We start from the raw sequence: 26516 nt of genomic DNA on the forward strand, positions 1-26516 counted from the left end.
AACTTGGCTGTAATAGCTAATTAATTTTTTTTTTTTAAAGCAAGTGAAACAGATGTGTGTAAGGAAGTAACAGTCCTGTTCTGCTTCTAACACAGAATTCACGGAGTGGGGATCTGGTGCAAATATAGCTCCCTTACTAGGGGATCTTTTTACTTGTCAGCCGGCAGTGGTTCGCATTGTTTTTAAAAGCTCTCTCTTGAGCTTAACTATCCTTTGTCATGATCTGACTGCAGTCTCCTACTCTGATTGGTAGTTGGTTTGTACAAAGAACCTTTAATGCCTTGGCCCCTAAGAAATTGATCCAAAAAACAAACACACCCTATTGATGGTAAATAAACAAATAAAACTAAACAAACTAGGGGAATGCTGAACTGCCTCCTGGTTCTGCTGCCAGAGGAAAAAACTCTGGTGGACAAAGAGGCTGGGCTTAGCCCAAAGGGTGCTAGCAACAAGCCTGAACTGCCTTCAGTATCAACACAGAAAGCAGAGCTCCCATCAGTGAGGACTGGGGGAGATGCTCATTTCCCAAAATATGCTTTTAGATACTGTAATTTCAATTAAGTAATTCAAGTTACAGTAGATTGCATTTATTAGCGACCCCTTGGTCAACAGCAAAATCTTGCCATTATCCAGCAGTTGCCAGTAAGTGGAAGGTGGCTTTGCAAGGCTGCAGCTAAGGAAGGAAGTGCTGGGAAGTACATTCCCTGGCTGCAGCCCTGCAACCGGCCTGCGAGTAGGGCAGCAGCAGGGAGAGGGGGCTGCAGCCCAGTTGCTGCAGGCCTCTGGGGCTGCCCTGTACTTCTCACTGTGCTCTCCGGGGATCAGAACTCAGCACGTCTCACTGCTTCCTTCCCTGACTGCACCTCATAGCAGGCTGCAGCCTGAAGAGCACAGGGAGAGCTACCATGCAGCTCTGGCATCTAGCCGCCCTCCAGCTACTGCGCTGCTCCCCCTCAGCTCGCAGCCCCTTACCTCCTGTGCAATCCCCGTGTGCAGGCAGGCTTGCAGCCAGAGAAGCTGTCTTCCCACTTTTTCCCGTGTGGCTGCAGTTTTGCAAACCTGCCTGTGATGGGTGCACTCAGCATGTCCCAGTGCCTCCTTTTATGGCTGCAACCCTGAGAACCTGCCTGCAGCTTGCATCTTTCTTTAAAGAAAAAAAAAAGTAGGGGGATGGGGGGTGGGTTGATAAGTGGCATGCCACTGCCAATATCCAAATCCCACGAACATTAAAAAGTCAATGGGACAGGATTGGGTCCCAGAAAAATGCTGCTATTAATCAGAAGTTGTTAATATCCGGGTTGCTGTTCAGTGGAATCTAATGTACAAACCTGTTTGGGAACTCAAGAACACTTTTCCTTTTTGTTTCTTCTTTTCCTCATATAAAACTATTCCCTAAAAGAGAGCCATATAGAGATAAGTGAACACATAAAATTCAACTATTAGGCAGGGAACAGTTGATTGGATTACAGATAAATAGTGCTGTACCTACAAAAAGGTGTATCGTAGTTGAAAACTTGAGCCAAACTGGAGTTTACTACTGTAAATGGCTTTAAGTATACTTAAGAAGAACGTGATTCAGAACAGTGGTTCTCAACAGGGGGTCCGTGGCCCCCTGGGGACCAACAAACCTTTTCAGGGGGGCCACAGGGCCCCATGGCTAAAACCCAGGACCCGATCTCCAGCATCTCCCACGGGGCTGAAGCTGGGAGCCATGGCGTTGAAGCCCCAATTCTCGGCACCCCCCACAGGGCAGAAGCTCTGAGCCCATGGGCAGAGTTGGGGGGCACAGAGGATGCTACTCTACCCTGCAAAACTACAGTGCAAAAGCAGGACTGTCCCAGGGCAGCTCCACCCACGCTCTCCCTTTGTGCCCTCCCCCCCCCCCCCCCGCCCCACCTTCCTCTCCCTGCCCCCAGGCCAGGTCGAAGGCAGGAAGCCAGAGCCGGGCAGTGCAGGACATCTGCTGGTCTGGCTGACATCATTTAGCAGGCAGCATGTTCCCTCATCTCCTGCTGGTGCAAGGGGTTGAAGCTGCTCCTCAGCTCCCCACCTCTTTGGTCACGCAGCTGGTAAGAGCTGCCTAGGCAGGGAGACCCGACTCCATGGCTGGCGGAGCCCTCGGGGAACAGGGACGGCAGAGAAGCCCTCCCTGTAACGTCAGGTACCCACTCCCTGCACTCTAAGGTACCCCTCCCTGCCCACACATAGTCCCTAGCTACCCCTTCCCTGCACCCTGAGCTACCCTCTTCCTGTGTGCAGCCCTCAGCTACACGCCCTGCCTGAACATAGCTCCTACCTGCCCTTCTCTGCACCCTGAGCTGTTTTCAAACTTTTTGAGCTGAGACCTCACCACCCCACTCCCTGAGTTATAATTTTTGGTTGTGTCCCCGCCCACCCTCCACAACCCAGACAGGCTGGGTGGCCTGCTGAGGTGAATCAGGGGATGGAGGTGGCGCTCCCTCCCTGGACCCCGCCATACAGAACTGGCCCAAGCCCCATTGGCCCCTGCCCACCCAAAATAGAAGTCAAATTACACCTATGCCAGAAGCCCCCGCAACCCCTGAGCCAGAGCCCTGACTCCCTCCCAACCAAACTGGGCCCTGGAGTTTTTATAGCATGTTGTCAGGGGCCTCAGAAAGAAAAAGGTTGAGAACCTGATTCAGAAAATTATGCAGTGTTGACCTGATTTACTCTACCAGCATGTTTAACAGCACTGGTTGAAGAAGGGGATCCACACAGACTTTCTGACTTAGATCCACCTGAGAAATTAAAATACAGTGAAAATTTATTGAAAAGATAAAAATATTACCTTCCAATTAGAAACTCCAACAACTTATCATTATCTATATAAAGGCACTTGTATGCATGCCTCACCTCCCATCACCATAGTATCCCAGCACCTCACAATCTTTAGTGTATTTAACCTCAACACCCTTAAGAATTAGGGAAGAACTATTATCCCCGTTTGACAGAACTTAGGCACAGAGAGAGAAGTGACTTGCCCAAGGTCACACAGTAAGCCAAGGGAGACCAGGGAATTGAACTTTGCCCCCTTACCACTGGATCACAGAGAACACTTTTGGGGCCATACAGAAAACAAAGTACAAAAGATTTAATCAACAGGACCACCCTCTCCAACACACATGTAATGATAGGCAACGGCCACCTCTCTGTGATTAATGTAGTTTACATATACATTCGACAACCTCATCACCACACTTATATGCTAGAAGTGACAAAGGTCAATATACAGCAGGTCACCTGGACTGAAAAACAGCTGAAGCTGCTCCCACAGCAATGAATACACAGTAGAATGCAGTAAAATATATTTTAGTCTTCACTCTCCCTATGTCACACTTCAGAGATGGGACAGAAGAAGTGAATTTTTAAGAGGAATGTGAATGAGGTATGAGGAAATCTGACCAATTAGGTTTGGGAAGTGAATTCCAGGGGTAGGGCACAGGATTTAAAAGAGACATGGAGAAACGTGTGAGATAAGGTGGCACTGGCAGAATGAAGCTAGCACTGGCAGAATGAGGGGACAAGGGGAAATATGAAAGGAGACAGTTCAGAGACACAAAGCCTTGACGGTAAGTACAAGATGTTTATATCTGATGACAGTGAGGTGGAAAACTAGACAAGTGACTCAGGGTCAGACACAGGGTGCAGCACAGATATGAAACTTCATTTCAGATCTATTTGGCTAGAATCCTTGAATACCTTTTCTTCTTCATCTTTAGTTGACAGACAATAGGTGATGTACGTAATGGAGCATCTACACAGACACTGCACCACCCTAATTACATAGACCTAAGCACTACGCCTCTCACACAGGTGGAGTTGTTAGGTTGCTGTAGTGGGTGACTTACATCAGTGGGAGCAATGCTGTAGCGTAAAATAGGCCTGATTTGAGACTCTCCTCATGGAGAGAATTGATATGACAAATGCTGCTTTAAATGGCCAGGAAGAAGAGGAACTTTTTTCAATGGCTTTAAATGCTCTGGGGGCTTATGTAAAGGTTCCAAGGAGGGCATCTTACCACCTCGGGAGATACTGCAATTCTCTATTCCTTCAGAGGCTAGTGATTAACAAAGGGGGCACCCCCTCACCTTTTCTTAGGAAAGGGCTCTACTTTAAATGAGTCCTACAAAAAGTGGAAACTAGGTCAAATAAAGGATGAATATAAACAAATAACACATGTATGTAAGGACAAAATTAGAAAGGCCAAGCCGCATAATGAGATTAAGCTACTAGAGATGTAAATGGTACCAAAAAAACATTCTACAAATACTTTAGAAGCAAGAGGAAGACCAAGGGCAGGATAGGTCTGTTACTCAACGAGGGGGGAACAACACTAACAGAAAATGTGGAAATGGCATAAGTGCTATATGACTTCATTTCAGGTTTTCACAAAGAAGGTTGGTGGCGATGGAACATCTAACATAGTGAATGCCAGTGAAAATGAGGTAGGATCAGAGGCTAAAATAGGGAAAGAACAAGTTAAAAATTACTTAGACAAAAATTACTTAGATGTCTTCAAGTCACCAGTGCCTGAAGAAATACATCCTAGAATACTCAAGCAGCTGACTGAGGAGATATCTGGGCCATTAGCAATTATCTTTGACAAGTCATGGAAAACAGGAGAGATTCCAGAGGACTGGAAAAGGGCAAATTAGTGCCCATCTATAAAAAGGGAAATAACGACAACCCAGAGACTAGTCAGCTTAACTTTGGTACCCTGAAAGATAATGGAGCAAATAATTAAGCAATCAATTTGCAAACACCTAGAGGAAAATAAGGTGATAAGTAACTGTCAGCATGGATTTCACAAGAACAGATCTTGTTAAAACAACCTAATAGCTTTCTTTGACAGGGTAACAAGGGCCCCACACTACAAGAAGGATGTGAAAAAATTGGAAAACGTCCAGCGGAGGACAACAAAAATGATTAGGGGACTGGAACACACGACTTATAAGGAGAGGCTGAGGGAACTGGGATTGTTTAGTCTGCAGAAGAGAAGAATGAGGGGGGGATTTGATAGCTGCTTTCAACTACCTGAAAGGGGGTTCCAAAGAGGCTGGATCTAGACTGTTCTCAGCGGTAGCAGATGACAGAACGAGGACTAATGGTCTCAAGTTGCAGTGGGGGAGGTTTAGGTTGGATATTAGGAAAAACTTTTTCACTAGGGGGGTGGTGAAGCACTGGAATGCGTTACCTAGGGAGGTGGTGGAATCTCCTTCCTTTGAAGTTTTTAAGGTCAGGCTTGACAAAGCCCTGGCTATGATGATTTAGTTGGGGATTGGTCCTGCTTTGAGCAGGGGGTTGGACTAGACGAGCTCCTGAGGTCCCTTCCAATCCTGATATTCTATGATTCTATGCCTTGTGGATAGGGGGAAGTGGTAGATATGGCATATCTTGACTTTAATAAGGCTTTTGATACTGCTTCACATAACAGTCTCATATCCCATAAACAAACTACAGAAATACAACTTAGATGGAGCTACTATAAAGTGGGTGCCTAACTGGTTAGACAACTGCTCCCAGAGAGTAGTTATCCATGGTTCACAGTCATGCTGGAAGGGCATATCAAGTGGGGTCCCTCAGTTCTGGGTCCAGTTCTGTTCAATATCTTAAACAATGATTTAGATAATGACATAGAGAGAACACTTATAAACTTTGCGGACAATACGAAGCTAGGAAGGGTGGCAAGTGCTTTGGAGGATAGGATTAAAATTAGAAATGATCTGGACAGTCTGGAGAAATGCTCTGAAGTAAACAGGATGAAATTCAATAAGGACAAATGCAAAGTACTCCACTTAGGACGGAACAATAGTTGATGACTTCTCAAGGTCCCTTCCAATCCTGTGATACTACATCTCAGCAGGATGATTTTTCTCATCTGTTCCAGGTTAGGAAATGTCTGCCTGCTCAGGAAATTGGAGAAGGGAGCAAGCCATCATACCAAAGATCTTTGGCAATCATCTCCTCATTGAAGGAGGACCTGGCCTCATCCTAGGTATTCTGTATCACTCTTAAAGTCCTTCCTGAATCAGTGGTCTTTGAGAAAAGTAGCATTCCCCGCACAAGATAATGACAAAGGCTGCTGCAGGAAATGGATCCCCTCTGCCTGGCTGCTGATTTGAGAAGCTTCATTTCCACATCCTGTTTGAATAGTAACCACTTTGTGCTTATTAGGAATGGTTTAAAACCATTTACGGGGGAAAGGGTCAAATGCTTAAACTTATTCAGAATGCAGTAGTTTAAGATGACAAGAATAGCTCTGGTGCCAGCCTTCGTGGATGTACAATGCAATGAAATGGAATCTAAAGTTTGAAAATGGAGCTAACAGGGATTCTGAGAAAAGTGGAAACAGCCTCTGGAAATAGGAAAACTAACTCTTCCCCACATGCAGGCCCAGATCCTCAAAACGTATTTAAGCACCTAACCTCCACTGAGCTTCAAAAGGTAGTTAGGCACCTACCTTCCATTGATTTCAATCTAATTTAGGAGCCTAAAGACCTTTGAGGATCTGGGCAATGCAGCTCTAATGGAAATCATGTCTTGTCTTTCCAGGTGACGGGGGTGCCCTTAAGGCAGGAGGAGGACTAAGAAGGGAAATTAGACAATTGCATCTTGTCCCCTTGAAAAAGGAAGGTTCAGTACTATGTCAGTATATTTGATGAGATAGTAATCCAGACCCATTTAGTCAATCTCGTTAAATACTCCAAAATGATAGGGTCTGTTTAAGATGTCTTAGAATGTATCGGGGTTTCATACCTGCAGCTCCTTTATACTGTGGGCACTCTTTTTTAATGTGGCCTTCTCTCCCACAGTTAAAACAACGTTTTTCTCTTAAGTCCCTGTCCTCCTGCCACTTCCACTTCTCTGCTGACTGCCTGGAAGACTTCTCTCTTCCTGGGTCCAGTGTTGCTCTCCCTAGTTTGTTTTTCTGAGGTGTACATAATATCGTTCCTTCCTTCATTGAGGTATCTTTTTCCTCTTTGCTTCTTTTCTCGTTGTTCTCGATGTACCTTTGGTTTTTAATATCTTCATGATCATGTCGTCGTCTCAACCTGCAGAAGCAAAACAGTGACATAAAAGCAAATAGGCTCTGTCAGATGAAGAAAAGAAACTTTGTGTTAAATAGTATATTCTTAAAGAGGATTTATGTGACACGCAACAAAGATGAATAAACGTATCTCTCTTTTTCCTAGAAGTCTACGTGGTGAGAGAACCAACATAAAATATTAAATAAATTTAGTAATATTCATTTATGTAGTTGAGGAAAAAACTTTCTGCTGAACTCTAATGGAAAATATGAGCAATATGTAGTAAAGAAGCACCATACAATCAACTATGGCGAAAAAGCAAGACATCTTTACAACCAAAGTGTCTAACTCTAGGAGTAATTGTCATGGATTTCTCATCGAGCTGTACAAACTTCTTCCCGGTTACAAAACCCTAAATATAAAGTACTCAGTCCACAATTAGAGTGGTTTAAGTTTTTTCAAATCTGGACCGACAGCACTGTTATACAAATAAGAAATGCTAATTTTTAAACATGGTGGTTTCATATTACATACTGTATATACACAGAGATGCATCTAAGGGAAAAAATTTATGACGTAAAGCTCAAAAACCCCCTCCACCATACAATCAACCATGGCTGCTGCAGTCCATCCACTTAAGAGAAAGGCTCTAAGCAAAATGCTAAAAAGAAATTTAATATAATTAAAACTGGAACCAATGGTCGGGTAGTTTCAAAAATGCCTGTGTTTCACAGCCACTTAGAGGCTCTTGAAAATATACCCGATATTCTTTATTTGGGACTTCGGCTATGATACATTTGCTTAGGCCAGGGTGCATGGATTCTTAACCTAGATGTCTAAGCAATATCCATTTCACAATTCACTAATCAAATATAAAACAACAACATCATACAGAAAAGGATACTTCAGACAGTTTCTGCTTGCGTTCCTGATTTGCTAGCTGCCAAGAAAGTGTTTTGTTGCTGCTTTTTTAAAGCTTGTTGAAGGTCTTCAGGCCAACTGGTTCCCCCCAAAATAGGTTTGTTTCATGTCTGTAGCATGGCTAGGAATACGATTGAGTCACATTTTCCCTTCAAGGAAAGCGCTCTTAAGGAGGCAATCCCTTACTGCAAAAGCCCATGTTCTTGGAGTCAGTTGGTGAAGAACATTATCTGATCAACACTGGACTATTTTCTCCTCAGACATTTAAGCGGTTCTGCTCAAATTTTCTAACTACAAGGATGAACTCTAATTTCTGTTACTTTTACATTTCTATCAGTAATCCAAGCCCCTTAAACACTGGACCCTCCACTTGGTCAATTTTCAGTATCTCCTGAATCCAACATTTCAGAAATTTATACAAACCCCTTGTACTACCAAAACCACACAACCCTTAAAAATATACGTACTTTCTCCTCAAGGGACAGTCTTTCATGAAGTGTCCAATTTTACCACAAATTCTGCAGCATCTGTCATTTGGGGCCAGTTCTCCTTCTGTCAGGACTTCTGGGTCAAAGAAGTATTCCTAAAAGGAAAGAATGTAGTGTTGTGCATCTATTTTTTTTTTTTCAAGATTTGGAAACCTAAGCCAGCTATGTCTAGTGCTAGTGTAGACATGGCCTTTTTGTTGGTCAGGGGAGTGAAAAAAAAACCACTGAGAAAGCTACCGCTGCTCATTCGGGGTGGATTTATTTTGCCGGCAGAAGAGCTGTCTCCTGCCGGCAAAGAGCAGCTACACGGGAGACCTTTCAGTGGCGCAGCTGTAGCGGTACTAGTGTAAACATAGCCTAAGCGTGAGGCCGTATTAGCACAAGCAGCTCCCCAAAAGAGTGAAGGTAGGTGTGCTTTGTATCACTCCATTGGGGTGCCTACTGTAGAATCAGGAAGGCCATTAACTGACCACAGCTCTATAAAGAACCCAGTTTAGCCTTCTTGACCTCTTTTGTGGCCATGAACATTATAGTCTGAATGAGAACAAAGTTACAGCCATGTTCCACTCTCTGTAATGGGACTGCAATTCAGAGCTGTATAACATGGTGACAGGTGAGGGCTTCTCCTAACTCACTCCCTGACACACTGCTGCTTTGCTCTAGGACAGCCTGTTTAACACAACACATTTTAGACTAAGCTGTTTGGGGTAGATGACGATTTACTCTACGCTTGTACAATGGAGCCCCAACCTGGTTAATGTTAACAGGTGTTGCCACAATATAAGTGTTAAAAAAACCGAAACAACCCATCAACAACTTAGAGGCAGAAGCCGAAAGAACCACCACGATGGACGTTACCACTGAAATTGGAAAGGAAACTCCTCATTTCCCATGCATAAATTACCAAGAAGTTCTTAATAGAGTGCAATTGTTTTCATCTGAGTCATGTGTGAAACTTCACAGTAGGTAAGAGATTTAGATACCAATGCAGAGTGGGTGTGTATCGCTATATTCTAAAGACACTTACCATTTTTGAGGGATATTCTTTAGGAAATCCTTTTATTGGGGTACCAAATACCCTTCTGCCATTGATAAAAGCCTTCATTATAAAATTTGTCACTAGGAAATAAAAGAAAAAAAAATCAATTGTCTAAATAAATCAAGACCCTCAGCGGATTTGTGGAATGCTTGTGGACCGGGTAACTTACTTTTTCTTGATAAGCCAGCTCCAAGATTGTGGTTCAAATCAAAGGGATCTGTGTGAAGAAATCTGTAGGTATTACTAAAGTCCATATGAAAGCAAACTATGAACCAAACTGATTAATATGAACACAAACAAGCTCATGTTGCTATTACTGATGCAGAATCAAAACACTGAAATTGATTTCTCCATATCCTGAAAGAGGATATATTCAGAAGACAGAATCTCAGCAGTCTAGCTATGAACCAAATTGACCAAAATGTTGAAAAAGAGCAATTTTTGAAGGTGAGAGGAAACCCCTCCCACCCCTGCAACCTTTCTATCAAAGTTAGATGAGCTAGAAAGACAATGTCTGCATTGACAAGATTTCCCACATATGGACCCTGATGCAACACAGCACTTAAAGATTTGGTGAACTTCAACTAAATTTTATCTCTGAGGGATTCTTCGTATACATAAAAGCGAAGCATGTATTTTTTACGTACTTTGCTGGATTAGGGTTTCGGTCTTCTAACAAAAAGGAACAGATTTAAAACATAATGCATTGCATCATTTCAACATTCTGCATAATGCTATACGAAAGCTAATTGAAGAAATGTTTAAGCCAGTCAAACTGATTTGAAACTAGACACTTAATCTTTTCCAAATAAGGGATATGATAAGAACTAAGTAGATCTGGAGTAGAAGCAAGCTAAAAATCATTTTCAGCTCGTCTGCAAAACATACTAGCAAATGTCATTGTTAGTAACTAGCTTTTACATTCATCTCTGAGTCTGAAGAATCTCTGAATCTGAAGAATCAGGGAAAAGACTACACAGTGAGACAGACAGACTATGGACTGAATTCCAGTTTCCTTAACCATTCTGATAGTCAGCCCTCAAACAAACAAAATAAAATGTAAAATTCACTTTTCAACTTTATTTCAGTTGAAAAATAAGGGCTAAATTCCAACCCGACTGAAGTCAATGGGGGGTTTTGTCCCTAACTTCTGAGAGCCAGGATTTCACTCAATGTACTTAGCCGGAGGAAATATCCTAATCCAGCAGGATGAAAAAGTGAAAAACAACATGCGAGAAGAGCAGATTTATTCAAATGGGTTTTAAAGCAATTCCATCCATCAATGAGCTCTGTATTAGTTCCTACAATACCTTCAATAACAATATATTTGGAGGTCCACTGCTTCTTGAAAGTTGTAAGCAGATTTTTTCTTCTGATGCAGATAACATGTTCTTTGAAATCAAATTCTTCCGTGTAGAAGCGGAGAAGTCCCAGCCATAGCTCCCCAACAGATTCAGTGTTTGAACCATAGTCTGGCCAACAGGCTGGCTGGAAGTTAGAGAGAAAGATTTCTTCTTCTGAGATTCAGCGATTCAGACAGATTAAGCAAATGCACAGTCATCATTTCAGAGTGTTAGATTACACATAATTGTAATTGGTTATACACAAGTGTGGTTTAGAGTTACTCTAAATCACTTTCCATCCTTTTATATAGTTTGAAGGTTAATACTCAAATTTTGCTGTTTAAATGGTTGGTGGGTATTTTTAGTGTGAAGAGTAGCAATGTGTTGCTTCTTTTTAAACAACTTGCTGTTTATTTTTGATAGCATGCAAAATTGATATGCGTATTGTTAGTTTACTGTTAGGCTGGGTGCCCCTTCAACACAAAGTTATTCCATTGAAGGGTTATGTCACTTATCATCAGGTAGGGAAGAAAGCAGCAGTATGGCACATCGGTGGTTATTGTTTAACAAACCTAATAGGATTACTATTGAATGCAAAGCATTCAGGTTTTGCAAAAATATTTATTCACAGGTGCACTGGTCTCTTGTTCTGTAGACAACCAACTATGTTATGGTAGCTTGACAGCACAAAATTGGGATTTCCACACATTTCCATTATATGCCAAATAGTTTTAAGTGAATGGCTTTATCCCCTATACTGCCTTGGAAATCTCAGCTTTGAGTGTTTTAAATCAACTCAGAGATTTATATTTTGGAAGGTCTATTGTATTTTATTAGGCTAAGCCAATAAATATGAATATGTACAGTTCTATACAAAAAGAAAAGGAGTACCTGTGGCACCTTAGAGACTAACAAATAAGGTGCCACAAGTACTCCTTTTCTTTTTGCGAATACAGACTAACACGGCTGCTACTCTTGAGTTCTATACAAAAGTTTCCTGGAATGCCCTTTTACAAAGAAGATACTCTGCTTTCAAGTTTCATACTTGGCTCTCTGTCTTGAGTAACATTACTCTTTTCTCCTCCGAACAAAGTACCATGTCCTAAGGCATGTGCTGTTATAACAGTATCTGGCTCCATTTAACAGCGGAAAAATATTTAGCAGATTCTTTTAAGAACATTTTCAGCATAGTTCTAAACACATTTAGATTACTAAAGCAAGGTGCTGAAGTATCGCTTCACAATTCCAATTGTAAAGGCTGACACAGCTAGGTCCAGTAATAGCTGACATTTTATATAACTAAATGAGAAGCTCTCATTTTCAGCCCGTATGTAAAACAGATTAGCAAAAGTCGTTGTTAGTAACTACCTTTTACATTTATCTCCTGCATTTTTCAAATACATGCCTTACCAGAGGTTAGTTTCACTTTACAGAGTTATTGCACGATAATGCTGTATCAGAAAAGTGAATAGAAGACTCACCAACTCATCTATTTTGTCAAAGAAATAAACATTCCAACCATCAACTAAAACTTCAGGCTTCTTTGGCTCCTTGTAGATCTAAGAACAGAAAGTTAACTAGTTAGAGCATGGCTGTTCAGACTTGATGATTTTGATCCCTATTTTGGTCAAGAGTGCACCAAAAAATATCTAACTGGGACCAATTTATTTCTTGACATACGGTACCTCTTGGAGAGCAGGAATGACTGGTGGATTTCGCTGCTGAAGAAAATAAAGCACCATAAGAGTATACGCATAGGAGGACAGGCTACCTCGAGATGCATCTCCAATGTCACACATCTGGAAAGAGAAAAGCAAATTATAAAACTTTTTACTGTGGCTGTTATCACTTTCAGAGTGCCTGAAGTGTTACTCACCTTTGTAAAGACTTTCATTGTGTAACACAGATATTTTACTCTGGAATCAACGGCTGCATAAGAGGACAAGAGTCTTGTGTTATGCAGGGCCTGTAAATAAATAAGGAAGTCAAGTATGGGAAACGGCGTGAGGTGGAAAAAGTGGTAGTTAGCTAACGCCTCTGATCAGGGAGGCTTTGAAAACGACCTATTTCCTTGAGAGGAGCACAGACCTACAATGATTCACAACCACTTGCACTTGAAAAGCTTGCATCTGTATGAGGGCTGTCGATTAATCGCAGTTAACTCACACGATTAACTAAAAAAAAAAAAATGAATCGCGATTAATCGCACTGTTAAACAATAGAATACCAATTGAAGTGTATTAAATATTTTCAGATATATTGATTTCTATTCCAACACAGAATACAAAATGTACAGTGCTCACTTTAGATCATTAGTTTTGATTGAATTTGCATTGTAAATATGAAAAACAAAAGAACCAGTATTTTTCAATTCACCTCATACAAATACCCTAGTGCAATCTCCTTATCATGAAAAAAATACAAATGTACATTTTTGTGTTACATAACTGCACTCAACAACAAAACAAGGTAAATCTTTAGAGCCTACAAGTCCACTCAGTCCTACTTCTTGTGCAGTCAATCGCTAAGACAAACAAGTTTGTTTACACTTACGGGATATACTCTGCCTGCTTCTTATTTGCAATGTCACTTGAAAGTGAGAACAGGCATTCACATGGCACTTTTATAGCTGGTGTTGCAAGGTATTTATGTGTCAGATATGCTAAACATTCATATGCCCCTTCATGCTTTGGCCACCATTTCAGAGGACCTGTTTCTATGCTGATGACGCTCGTTAAAAAAATAATACAGTAATTAAATTTGTAAGTGAACTCCTTGGGGGAAGAATTGTATGTCTCCTGTTCTGTTTTACCCGCATTCTGACATATACTTCATGTTAGAGCAGTCTTGGATGATGACCCAGGACATGTTCGTTTTAAGAACACTTTCACAGCAGATTTGCCAAAAGGCAAAGAAAGTACCAATGCGGGATTTCTAAAAATAGGGACAGCACTCGACCCCTGGTTTAAGAATCTGAAATGCTGTCCAAAATCTGAGAGGGACGATGCATGGAGTATGCTTTCAGAAGTCCTAAGAGAGCAACCCTCAGATGCAGAAACTACAGAACCTGAACCACCAAAAAAGAAAATCAACCTTCCGCTGGCGGCATCTGACTCGGATGATGAAAATGAACATGCGTCTATCCGCTCTGCCTTGGATTGTTATCGAGCAGAACCCATCCTCAGCATGGACGCATGTCCTCAGGAATGGTGGTTGAAGCACGAGCATGAATCTTTAGCTCACCTGGCACGTAAATATCTTGATACGACGGCTGCAACCGTGCCATGCGAACATCTGTTCTCACTTTCAGGTGACGTTGTAAACAAGAAGCAGGCACCATTATCTCCTGCAAATTGTAGCCAAACTTGTTTGTCTGAGCGATTGGCTGAAGTAGGACTGAGTGGACTTGTAGGCTCTAAAGTTTTACATTGTTTTATTTTTGAATGCAGTTATTTTCTTGTATATAATTCTACATTTCTAAGTTCAACTTTCATGATAAAGAGATTGGACTACAGTTCTTGTGTTAGGTGAATTGAAAAATACTATTTCTTTTGTTTTTTACAGTGCAAATATTTGTAATCAAAAAGAAATAAAGTGAGCAGTGTACACTTTGTATTCTGTGTTGTAACTGAAATATATTTGAAAATGTAGAAAACATCCAAAAATATTTACATAAATGGTATTCTATTATTGTTTAACAGCACAATTAACCGTTTTAATTGCTTGACAGCCCTAATATGTATGAATATACATGTGTCTGTGTGTGTACAAATGTGTGAGCACATACACTTTCACCTATTTACAACTTAAACTGTTAAGTGCACTGAATTAAAAGGCAAACGCTGCAGTTGTTTGGAGCTCAGCAAAACCACTTACCGAGTTCTGCACATTAAAACCTGTTTTATTCAGACAGGAAGCGTTCATCAGGAGAGTGCGGTTACCACCTGCTCTGGTGGGAGGAGCTTATCAAGATTCTTAACTTTCATCTGCTCACAAACAATATGCAGAAGCATCCAAAAGGTAATACCTCAGAAGAGTGAAGCATCAAGCTACTACTGTATTTCTAAGGCATGTGGCAGAGCATAAATTCTGGGGCAGTTCCTAAACCCACAAACCTTTCATCCCAGAAATGCAGGCACTACCAACTGACACATACAGACGCGTAACCTGACGAACAGGCTTTCACCACACCTAGCATTTAAAATAATCTCCCTCAGCTGATACAGAGATTTACTGTCTCAATGAATTTGCTTTTGAAGTCTAGAGTCACTGATTAAATAGGTTTTTTAAAACATTTGGCCACGTACTTGGGACATAAATTTTGCTTCCATGGAGAATGTAACAAGGCGAGCCGGGTTTGGGACCATTCTCAAAGTCCTGCTAACTGTAGCACCTGGGGCTTTTCATAATCCAGATAATCTACGGTTAAAACCCTCCAAGTTAAAAAGGCTTGTGTGGCCAGATTTGAATCTGGTAAAAGGAAGATTGTTTCCAGCTAATGTTTTCCACCTTTCACCAGCCTAATTCTCCAGAGCATAGCGTGCAATGGAAAGTGACTTATTTTGTTAGAGATGAGACAGCCGTGACAGTCCCCACACTTAACACATGCAGCGATGGTCTTCTCGCTGCCCAGGATGTTACGCCTTTCCCTCCAAGTCCTACAAAAGGATCAATGCACCCCAAAACACTGGTGTTTGCTATTTTAAGCTAACTAAATTTACTACTAGCGTACAATTTTAGCAGAAAACAGCTGCTCTGCCTCCTTTCACTTCACCCAGAAAGAGTCGAATGGAGGATTAGAACCTCAAAATCTAACTGGAATAGGTGATTTATAATCGTGATCTTACCAGTGTATTATATAAACTGATATCTACTTCAAGACTGCTTCTCACATGGAAGAACTTGACAATTGGCACTTTAGCAGTTGTTATTGGCAAGACATTTCTTAGACCTAGGAAGGAACATTAAGTTTGGCTTTCACTTTAATACAATGAATATTCATTATTCATAGCGTTTCTGGCATTAGTTTTCATTTAACATTAGCTGAAAACTAAACTGTTGTTTAAATAGCAAAATAGCATAAATACTTATCTGGTACAGAGTGAATGAAATCCTCATAAAAAGGCATTTACATGTGATTTTTACAGGAATATACTGTGACACTAAACTGTAATGTCGTGTGTGTGCCATCTTCAGCATTATTAATATTATTATTAATGTTATTTGTGAACAAACAAAAAAATGGATATGTAAATACAAACCTATAACCACTGTCCGAAGGGTCAAACTTGTAACTTAGGACTTGTTTTCACGTATGCTATTAACACAGTATCAGAGTCTAATTTAGGCCTGGTTCTATAAACCTTCGAACCCTTCAAATGGGCCTGGTCATGCAATGAAGGTCTACAAATGTTCACAATCTAAGTCCCCAATCCTGCTAACACTGAACTCTTCAGTGCATTAGTTATCTTAATGATATCTGTGTACTTATACCCCTGAACCTTCTGACTCCATAAATAGTATACAAATTCATGTACACAGAACTATCCACTCTTATTCTCTAGGAAGGTACCTGAATGTTTCTTAAGCACTCTGGCTAATTCTTCAATTATTCTTATGCAATCAAGTCCCTGAAAAAGGAGAGGAAAAAAGATTTCAGTGCACTGATAATGTTTTGTGCCCATCGCAAAATTCTAGAAAAGCTATATGTAAGCATTACTATTAGACCATGTCCTAGCCAAGCCATTTCAGTTCATGTGCCATTCATTGACCGTCATTAGGCTCAAAGCCATATCATTAAAAAGACACCTAAATTGTACACTCAGCGGCATTCATACCAGACAGTTTCAAAATGTAGTGTATTTTCAAGTCAACACTAAAGGATACCCTAATGTTCTTAAAAGAGTTCATGCATGCATAAACATGCATTTAAAGCATTTGCTAATTTATATAACCAAAAAGAAAGACTTGCTTCTTTCTCACCCCATCTTCGTTTTCTACCTTACCATGCATCAACACTGTGATGCTGAATCAATGTGCCTCATACATTTCCCTGTCAAACAATATTAACATTTCACTGAAGAATCTACGAATAAGCTCAACGGTAAAGGAAGAAAATCTTAAACCGGATTAGCTGACACAGCAGCAAGACACTAGCCAATTTACGTTTTTTGGTAGAAGTTCTATTTCCTTTTTCAGCGACTGCGCAAGTCCTTTTTGCAAAAGGATGTCACGAGACAGTGGTCACAGCAACAATAGCTCTATCTATAAAATACCAGTACAAGTTATACAAAAGAGCTCTAAGTCTACCTCAGAAGTTTCCAGTCCATCAATTGTCATACAGATATCAAGGTCACTTTGTTTGAAGCCAAAGCCATTTTTTGATGAGCCAAACAAGTTCAACCTGGTTCCTGTAAAGGACACAACACTATAACCACATCTGATACACCATCAGTTCAGTTTTAATAACTAGGGTCTGATTTGGCCAATGTTGAACACCATTTTTCGGTAATAATGGACTTTACAAGGAATAGTTATTAAATAGAGGGCATATTTCTTCATTGTCTATGGACGATAACGCTGTACAGTTACTGATCTAATTCAGTACCTTTTAGAGTAATAAATTAAAAGGCATTTGTGTCAAAACAATGACTAAACCGTACAGCAAAATTTTCATCATTTTTGGCATTAAGAAAAAAAGGATTCGCGAACAGGTGTTCTTTATAGCCAGAGTAGGCACACAATTTTCATATTTCAATGTGATTTACAAGATGACAGTATCCCTGCAATAAGCTTTCGTGGGCTACAGCCCACTTCATCGGATGCATAGAATGGAACATATAGTAAGAAGACATAATATATATATATATATATGCATTCTATGCATCCGATGAAGTGGGCTGTAGCCCACAAAAGCTTGTGCTCAAATAAATTTGTTAGTCTCGAAGGTGCCACAAGTACTCCTGTACTTTTTGCGGATACAGACTAACATGGCTGCTACTCTGAAACCTATCCCTGCAATGTCTCCTTTCTGGCTTTTGTTAATTTTTTGAACAAATTTAGTAACCTGCAGGGGCTTACGGAGCAGGTGCAGTAGTGATAGATGATTTTCAGGCCCCTATGGCAGTCTGAATAGTAATGGAGATTTGGACTGGAAAAGAGAGCCTGGAAGTAATTAAATCAGTGATTAGCACAGCCCTCCACCTCTACCCTCCCCTGGTGACAAGCCACCAGTCTTCAGTGTACAATGAAAATTAAGATTAAATATAAAATTTAGATAGGTATCAAAGTTAATATATTTACTGACTTTTCAGAGATTTCAAGGCCAGAAGAAAACACTGTGATAATTGAATGTGACTTCCTGTGTAACTATGATACTCACAGTGCTGGAGTCCTTCAGAAATAATGAATTTAACTTCACCTCACCCCTTTGAGGCAGGGAAGAATCCCCATTTTACAAATTGGAATGAAGACACAGAGATTAAGAAATTTACCCAGGATCAAATAGGAGTCCGACACACCCAGGAACAAATTAAGTGGCAAACTAACTAGATTAGCAGCACGAGGATTTGACTAAATCCTTGAGGATCTGGATAAGCGATACAAGAACTCTCTTTGGGTTACGACAAGTCTTTACAGATGCAACAATCTTTGGCCAAAAATTCCACATGCAGCCTGCATACAAATTTGGCAAGACTATGAACTGAAGCCCAGGTGGTTACCGTATATATTTCCAGAAATAGAAACCGTAGCTCCAGTCTACGGAGCTTTGCTGATAGCCAAGAGTTATGCCTCTGCTTTAGAATACTCCCAGAGTGATGGACAGGCAGAACATTTTTCTTTCTACACTGAGAATAAGGGAAGAAAAATAAAGCTATTTCTTAGATGAACTGAAAAGGAAGGGGATACTTTTGGCCTGATCAAGATTCCAAGGTGGGGTGCCAGGGGTTTCAGAATGTCTGTAGTGGTCTTACAAGAATGAATACGACTGGAACAGCGAACTTTGACTCATGAATTTGAGATGAAAATGCTAGTTATGAACGTTTTGTTATAAAATTGTGATTACTGGTTAAACAGCTATTGTTCGTGCCTGCTGATGTCATGATCTTTTCTCACCAACAGGATGTAAAAAAAATAGAAATTGACATGTTTTTGGAGCTTTTTGTTTGTTTGTTTTAAGAAAGAGCACAATCTCAAGGAGGCAGGGCATAATCATAGAATATCAGGGTTGGAAGGGACCTCAGGAGGTCATCTAGTCCAACCCCCTGCTCAAAGCAGGACCAATCCCCACCTAAATCATCCCAGCCAGGGCTTTGTCAAGCCTGACCTTAAAAACTTCAAAGGAAGGAGATTCCTTTACCTAGGGAGGTGGTAGAATCTCCTTCCTTTGAAGTTTTTAAGGTCAGGCTTGACAAAGCCCTGGCTGGGATGATTTAGTTGGGGATTGGTCCTGCTTTGAGCAGGGGTTGGTCTAGATGACCTCCTGAGGTCCCTTCCAACCCTGATATTCTATGATTATGCCCTGCCTCCTTGAGATTGTGCTCTTTCTTAAAGCAAACAAACAAAAAGCTCCAAAAACATGTCCATTTCTATTTTTTTTTATAATGTATGAGGTGGAAACTTCAAGCTTTAACAGCGAGCTGAGATTATTGCAAGAGAAAATATTCCCAATTAATCTGAAGTCCTATAGCAGAGTCTTAAACAACTAAACAGAATATTTTAAGAAAAAGTTTAAATTAGCTAACGTTGTTCTTTATACTGGTACAATGAAATTGTTGAAAATGCTAAAAAAGTGAAACTTTAAAAAAAAACTAAATATGAGTATGAAAAGAAGCTGCACAATTACCTGGAAACTCCTGTCTGATGAAGCTTTCCAGATTTTGCCGTATATGTTCACGAGCCTGATCCTCTACATTATTTGGAGCAAAATCCTCTTTAAAAAAGCCAGAAACACACCCATTCAGGCAAAATATGTAAAAACATTGCCACCGTTAAGTGACAGGAAGGGGGAAAAAGGAAATTGATGTGGGAGGGGAAGAGAGGGAGGAGTGGGTAGAAGCAGAGAAATACTAAGTCAAACAAAAAAATACATTAGGAAAACAGTCGTTTTGTCTAGTCAGAAGTGAAGGGTGCCAAGATCAAATGAATGGGGGGGGAGCAGAGGGGGGAAGAATGGTTCAAAAAATCTGAAGTCAGCGTATCTTTCTTTCTAGAAATGGTCCTGCCTTTGTTCTTTCAAACAGCAATTTCTGGTAACGAGATACAAAATATCACACAAAGAACCGCACTGAAGAGGGTCAGACAACATTTTTGGAAAAAGGATGCCTCATATAGGCTCTGAAGTCTATGTGTAGATGCCTACATTTCAGGAATATCCAATATCCAGCAGCTTTCATTGACTCCATGTTTAGTTCAAGGAGTCATGAGATCAGCCTACACACTTTGGATTTTTACTCTTTGGAGGTACAATTTAGACTTATGAATATAACAAGTATCAGGTGCAATTTAGCAATTAAACTAATGTCATTACCCTACAGAATCTCACCCGTTGTACTAAGTTTGCTACTTTCAAAACCCAGCTCCACTGATGCTGTTGACCTCAGAGAATTCCCTAAAGTACTATTAAAATCTAGCTCACTAATTCATATTTTCCATAAACATATTGAAAGAGTGCAGTATTGATGACTTACTGTAACACTGGATGCAAACTTGATCTAAAATATTTGAAAACTTGGGTGTCAACGCTGGCAAAGGGTCTAGCTCAATTTTTTTGAAGTCTTCTGGACAATCCCTCTTTAGGTGACCTTCTCGTCTGCACAAGCTACATACAACCATAGGAGACTGCGTGAATAGAAAGCAAGACATTTTTTAAGTCTACGGCCCTTTCATGAATCAGAACTATACTTAGTAATATTTCCTGGTGGTTAGATGTTAAAAGCTTACCTTGCCCTTTGTGAAAGCGGGTTTATTAAATTCATAAAAGAGCTCAGATTCCGTAAATTGTCCTATTAGTATGTCCTCTTCACAAAGGCTTCCTTTCTCTATAAAATCCTCTTCATTCAAATCTACCCTTAGAGATTTATCTACATGTTTTCCCAGCTCTGTCTCTTCATATTTAACAGAGACGGACAATTCTTCCTCAGACAGTGCATCTTCATCCCCAGATGCAGTGTAAGTATTGTCCAGCTCATCATCTTGTCCAGTCACAATCCCACCACATTCTGTTTGGTTTAGGAGAAAACTCTGTTCTCCCTCCTCTTCCTCTCCTTCCTCATCCGAGTTATTTATTTCAGATAACGAAGGTGCACGTTTGTTCAGGGAATCATCCAGTTCATCAGTCCCCTCTGTGCTCTCCTCATCCATGTCAGCCTTATCGTCGAGTATTACATTGCACTCTAAACCAGACTCATCACTCTCTCTGACTACAGTGCTCTGAACACCTTCAGAGTCCGAAATACCGTATGTTTCAATATCATGCTCACTTGCTGGAATAGGGAGATCTCCATTTTCACTGTAGTCATCCAAGCCTTGATCAATAACTATCACATTTTTCTGCCATTTCTCATCTTGGTCATGTTCTTTCTCTTCCTCCTCCTCCTCCTCCTCCTCATTTCCACTTTCTGTCTCTACACAGCTTGGTTTGAAGTTCTCATTATCACCAGAAATCACCTCTTCAATTACAAAGTCTGAATCTTCCTGAGCAATTCCCAAATGTCCTATATCATCTGCCAATTCTTCTTTGGCCACGCTTTCAGAGACAAACACCTTTGAAGGATCAACTGTACATGCCTGAGGCGTGTCTATACTTCTATCAATAATATTAATACAATCAGCTGCTACCACTTCCCCCATTTGGTCAGCTACGTTTTGCGTATCGGTGGCATCATGCTTTATGGCATCCTTTTCAGGTTCTAATCTTTGTGATGTCTCCTCATTGACATTCAAAGGCTTTTTGGGGCTGGATTTTGTAGGTTTTTTGTGGGGCAAGGCAAAATATTTGTAAGTTGCCCTTAAGCAGTGAAGAATATATTCATATACTAGCTGACTGTTCAGAGTTCTTGCCACATTCCTCTTTACTGAGTAAGGGTCTGAAAGAAAAAGAAAGCCAGGAGCTAACTGAATACAAAAATCTAACACTTCACTGATGGATATAAAGAAGCAGCAAAGACAGGTTTGATTAGTCCTGTTTTGTTTTACAACAAATTTTAGATATATTGTCAATTAATTTAATGAACTGTTTTAGGAACACATTAGCAATAAAGAGAGCTCTAGACTTTGTGGAGGAAACTGTATATGTTTAAAACATTTTATAATATCACACAGAAACATATGCCTGAAATTGTTTTTCTAACATATCTGACAGCGTACTTGGTAAGTCAGAGGGCCGATAAGTCTTAATTGACAGACTTCAGGTACCTTCCACAGCCATGCGCTTTTTAGGCCAGTCCTTTGATTCACGAGACACTGGTTCTTTGAGTCGTATACTGATGACCAGATCAGCCAGATTAAACTCCAAGGCATAGAAGCGAAGCAGTTCTACCCAAAGCTGCCCAACTGGTGCTGAACACTGGTGTCCTGAATCAAACACTAAGGGAACCTGTTAATTAGAAAGCAAAACCCTCTTCAGTTTTAAGGTGCATGAAAAACCCTCTTTTATGGGGCAGAAAAATCATTCTGCCAGTCTTAAACTTGCTTTTCACTGACACACAATCACGTCTGCGACGAGCGTGCAGGTCTCAACAATAAAAATTAATGCTCCACTCAAACAAGGGAAACTACAACATTATGAGAGTTAAACACACATTTTACAGCTACAGAAGAGGACAATTCAAAGAGATAGTTATCTTAATTTACACTAACACCTCAAACTCTTATAAATCAAATGTAATAACGGTTGGACAGTGACATGTATGATTATGGCTAATATGAATCATGATTGTGTATGTAAATAAAAATGTTCTTGTGCTATCATTAATACACTTCAAAGTGAGCATTTCAGAGCATAAAAACCTCAGTTAGGGTGAAAGATATAGCCTCATCAAATGCAAAACATTCTTCAGAAAGAATCACCCTGTATGGTCACTTAAATGTACAGGCACAAAATGTGCACTTCAAGCAAGAAGGGGAAGCGACAGACAGAGCAAATTACACAGTTTAAAATCTCTGTGGATATTTATTCTGCCAACTCTGAAAGTTTGTCCTCTTTGGTTGGAGTTGTTTCTTAGGGCTAACCATCAATAATTTGGCATGAAGCAAAAGACGTGGATGCTGGGATTCACGGCTAATCCAGTTTGGTATTGTGACAAATTATTGACACAGTCTTTTAGAGTACATTATGCTTTTCCTTAGATTCAGGCGGTCCTAGCTTTTACGGCTATACGTTATCTTAATATACTTGTAAGAATTTAGTTTACATGAATTTTATAATGGCTCTGATTTATAAACACAGCACAAATTATTTTTAAAAGGATTTCATATTTTTGCTATATAAAGATTGCTTAGTATTTTACCAAATAAGATCTTTTTAGACAAGGTCATGGAGTATTTTACACTTAAAACATCATAAATGTTAGCCATTGTTGGATTAAGTTTATGTAACTTCTGTATTATAAAACACTCCCATGTGCGATTTGGACTGAATTTATACAGTTATGCTATTTCTAAAAAGAGCAATGCTATTAGATAAGAAAAATAGTAGTTTGAAATTAAGAGTTACTCAGTTGACATAGTCAAGTCTGAAAAAGGATTTTTGGAATTCTGTCAACTACAGTTGTCCCCTACTTTAAGAAATATTAACAACCCAGGACTGTGACCCTGGGACTCTTGGTGCCAACTAGCTGAAGGCACAGGGGATCTGGTATCTACATACTGGTTCACTGAAGCGGTCTCTAATGAAAACCTGTGGCACACTGGTCAGCATAATCATTGTGAGATGTGTGTACCGATAATATGTAAGGAGTTACGTATACATAGACCTTAAGCACATAATTTTCAGTGCGAGTTAAGGCAGGTCACCAGAAGGGGATCAGCATACTCCTGCCAGGCAAGAGAGAAGAGATGCTTATCTCTGGCTGGCTGGTCAAGTGCATTATGTATGGTCTACTTCACAAATGAAAGCCCACCTACTATCTGAGCACAAGGCTAATCAAGAGATCGTAAAAACCGACAAGAAAGGAGCACAGAGGAAAAAACAACGAATGGGAGGAGAGGAGGGGAATCCTGTTCACAAGTTAAGACAATGGATTTTTGTACGGTAACGGTAGAGAGACAAACTGCACCGTTCACCTAGGAGACAAGCTGACAGCATGCTTCTCTTATGAACAGAGGGTCACAACCAACCTCGCTGCTAAAAGCCGGGAGAAAGATTTTTTGGATGAGACAACCTTTATCAGACAGGAAAAAAGTGTTGTTCGTTAAGTTTAGGCCTTGGCTCTTTTTTGGTAAACTTATACTTGTTTTCACTATAAACAAATCTAAGTGCCATGTGTTAAGCTGAGCTGTGGTCTAAGAAGTAACTGGGAAGCTGTGGTGAACTGCTCCTTTGGGAACAGTGGGTCTGGTAATTGTGTGAGTGTCCAGTGGTTTAGGGACTGGACACTGCAGGCGTGCTTGGAGGACTCGGGTGCTGGAGTGTGCCTATCACTAACCTGGAAAAAGAGAGAGTGGGGCCTGTGGAGGTCTGGAGGGGAAGTTTGTGTTGCCAGTAGCTGATGGAGTCAGAGAGTGATCCACAGTGGGCATAGAAAAGGCTTCCGCATAGCGAGGTGCCTTACAACCCTGGGTATCCCTGGCAAGCATCACCAATACCTTAAGACTTAGAATTACTTCCTGGTCTCCTACTACTTGTCACATTTGTCTTTAGATGTCGCATACGCAACAGAAAACCAGTCACTGAATTACAGAGACAAGGTGGGTGAGGTAATACATTTTTATCACCACCCACTTTGTCTCTCTAATATCCTGGGACTGACACGGCCACAACACTGCACACAGCCACTGAATTATGCAGGTTAGCTTCGCAATACATCAACAATTTTACTTCACTTAAAATAAAGACGGGTGGTCATTGCTGAGAGTAGCAGTAGCGATTTCTAGATTACTACTGAAGTAACTGAAATGGTTCAGACCTTGCCCCTTTTAGGAGAAGCTTCTTTTGGAGAATCATCATCATCAACAGCAGGATTATACTCCCAGACCACGATATCATTCTCAACATCTTTAAGGTTGAAGTTTACTAATTTGTTTAAGGAGAATCCTCCAATCTGGAGAGTGCAGAGGGAAAGAGGAAAAAACACCAGACACCTTTTTTATCTGAAGAATTTCAAACCAACATCCTCCATACTATTAATCATCCAGAAAAAAGTCAGTATTTTAAAGACGTACAAAAATCATCATATACTATACCCATAATAAAGACAGGCTTACTGAATTCTCATTCGACAGGGTTCTTCCTCCCCAGGTAATCGGCTTTCTGATTAAATGTCACCAATGCGCACTACAACCCCATTAGTCGATTTTCAAAATAAGAAATTACACGCAGTATCCATCTAGTTATGATTTATATTGGTATCTTTACTTTGTTAGAGGTTCCGTCACGTGGCTTTAAATAAAATTTTATACATACATCGATTTGACTCGTTAACCAAGATCAAGAGCTGTATGTAAATAGCAAGTCTGTAAACAATTCTGAAATACGCTAATGATAAAATAGATCAGTGTTTGAAGAGTTTGTTATAGGCCTAGGATAAACGTTAAGTGCCTAAGTCCCACTCAAAAGTTATAGAGTTGTTTTTGAAAAAAATTACACATAGGATACCACCTTAATTAATCCCCCTTGTGCCCAGGCATGATGATACAGTCTTTAACTACATAATTGCATATTATTTTTTCCATAGGACCCCCGCCACATCAGTGCGCAGTATGGACCTGCGGTATGGGTGAATCAGGACTGTGCAGCCAAGGAGATAGGGGCCACACACTGAACAATGAGAAAACAGAAAAGAGCGAATAACTGCTCATTAAGTGAGCACTGTCCATTCCGTGCACTGAATGAGGCTAGTATCCTGTGGAAAATAATATGTGATCACGTAATTAAAGACTGCATCATAATGCTTGCGCGCAAGGGGGAGGAATTAAAATTGCTCAACCAAACTTAATTGTGGCATGTTCTCGTCACATATATTATGCACACAAAAACTATACTGATATTTTGCTGTTGGTGACTAAGTGTCTTACTCTCCTGCACAAGGGATAGGCAAGACACAAGCAAGTAATAATTTACAATTATAACAGAAAATATCACCCTCAGATTGATGAGACTTAAGTGGCACGTACCCACAATCCCAAATAAACAGGCAGAAATGGCTCTTTCCTCTGTTGTAGAAAGAAAATGACCATCAAAGCAAACACGTAAGATGGCAAACCTCCTTCTTCAGGACGATCAGCACAACACAGCTGTAAAAAAAAAATTGAAACACGTTAATATTTTTCCGCATCAAGCTTTTTATTACAAATAGTCTTTTTGGTATCTATCATCATTCTCCTATTTGCAAAACCATCAATTTAAATACCGGAAGAGAGCGTGAAGATTTACATAACTCGTTTGTCCCCATGTTGTGGGATGTGTTTGGTTCCAAAGGACTTCATGGAGTCATTAAAATCACAGCCGGTGTTCTAG

General features: G+C 40.4%; 1 protein-coding gene across 4 annotated transcripts in view; it reads right to left on the reverse strand.

Moving 5' to 3' along the window:
- LOC144265169 (terminal uridylyltransferase 7-like) overlaps positions 1 to 26516 on the reverse strand; it is a 51057-nt gene that overhangs the window by 6362 nt on the left and 18179 nt on the right. For 3 of the 4 annotated variants that reach the window (XR_013346187.1, XR_013346188.1, XM_077817503.1), the window contains exons 10-28: positions 26174 to 26293; positions 24967 to 25101; positions 22256 to 22436; positions 20783 to 21927; positions 20530 to 20680; positions 19686 to 19772; positions 17150 to 17250; positions 16413 to 16470; positions 15688 to 15791; positions 12717 to 12806; positions 12526 to 12639; positions 12322 to 12399; positions 10808 to 10985; positions 9667 to 9714; positions 9486 to 9577; positions 8438 to 8553; positions 6778 to 7073; positions 2683 to 2759; positions 1329 to 1392 (exon numbers count right to left, since the gene is read on the reverse strand). Coding sequence is in view for 2 of the 4 variants with exons in the window: in XM_077817503.1 (XP_077673629.1) it covers positions 1329 to 1392; positions 2683 to 2759; positions 6778 to 7073; positions 8438 to 8553; positions 9486 to 9577; positions 9667 to 9714; positions 10808 to 10985; positions 12322 to 12399; positions 12526 to 12639; positions 12717 to 12806; positions 15688 to 15791; positions 16413 to 16470; positions 17150 to 17250; positions 19686 to 19772; positions 20530 to 20680; positions 20783 to 21927; positions 22256 to 22436; positions 24967 to 25101; positions 26174 to 26293 (3235 nt within the window). In the remaining 2 variants the exon portion in view is untranslated. Of the gene's footprint in view, positions 1 to 1328; positions 1393 to 2654; positions 2760 to 6777; positions 7074 to 8437; positions 8554 to 9485; positions 9578 to 9666; positions 9715 to 10807; positions 10986 to 12321; positions 12400 to 12525; positions 12640 to 12716; positions 12807 to 15687; positions 15792 to 16412; positions 16471 to 17149; positions 17251 to 19685; positions 19773 to 20529; positions 20681 to 20782; positions 21928 to 22255; positions 22437 to 24966; positions 25102 to 26173; positions 26294 to 26516 lie in introns of those variants that run through there. The other variant, XM_077817504.1, reaches the window with a different exon arrangement.

The sequence above is a fragment of the Eretmochelys imbricata genome, chromosome 5 (assembly GCF_965152235.1).
Source record: "Eretmochelys imbricata isolate rEreImb1 chromosome 5, rEreImb1.hap1, whole genome shotgun sequence".
NCBI lineage: Eukaryota > Metazoa > Chordata > Testudines > Cheloniidae > Eretmochelys > Eretmochelys imbricata.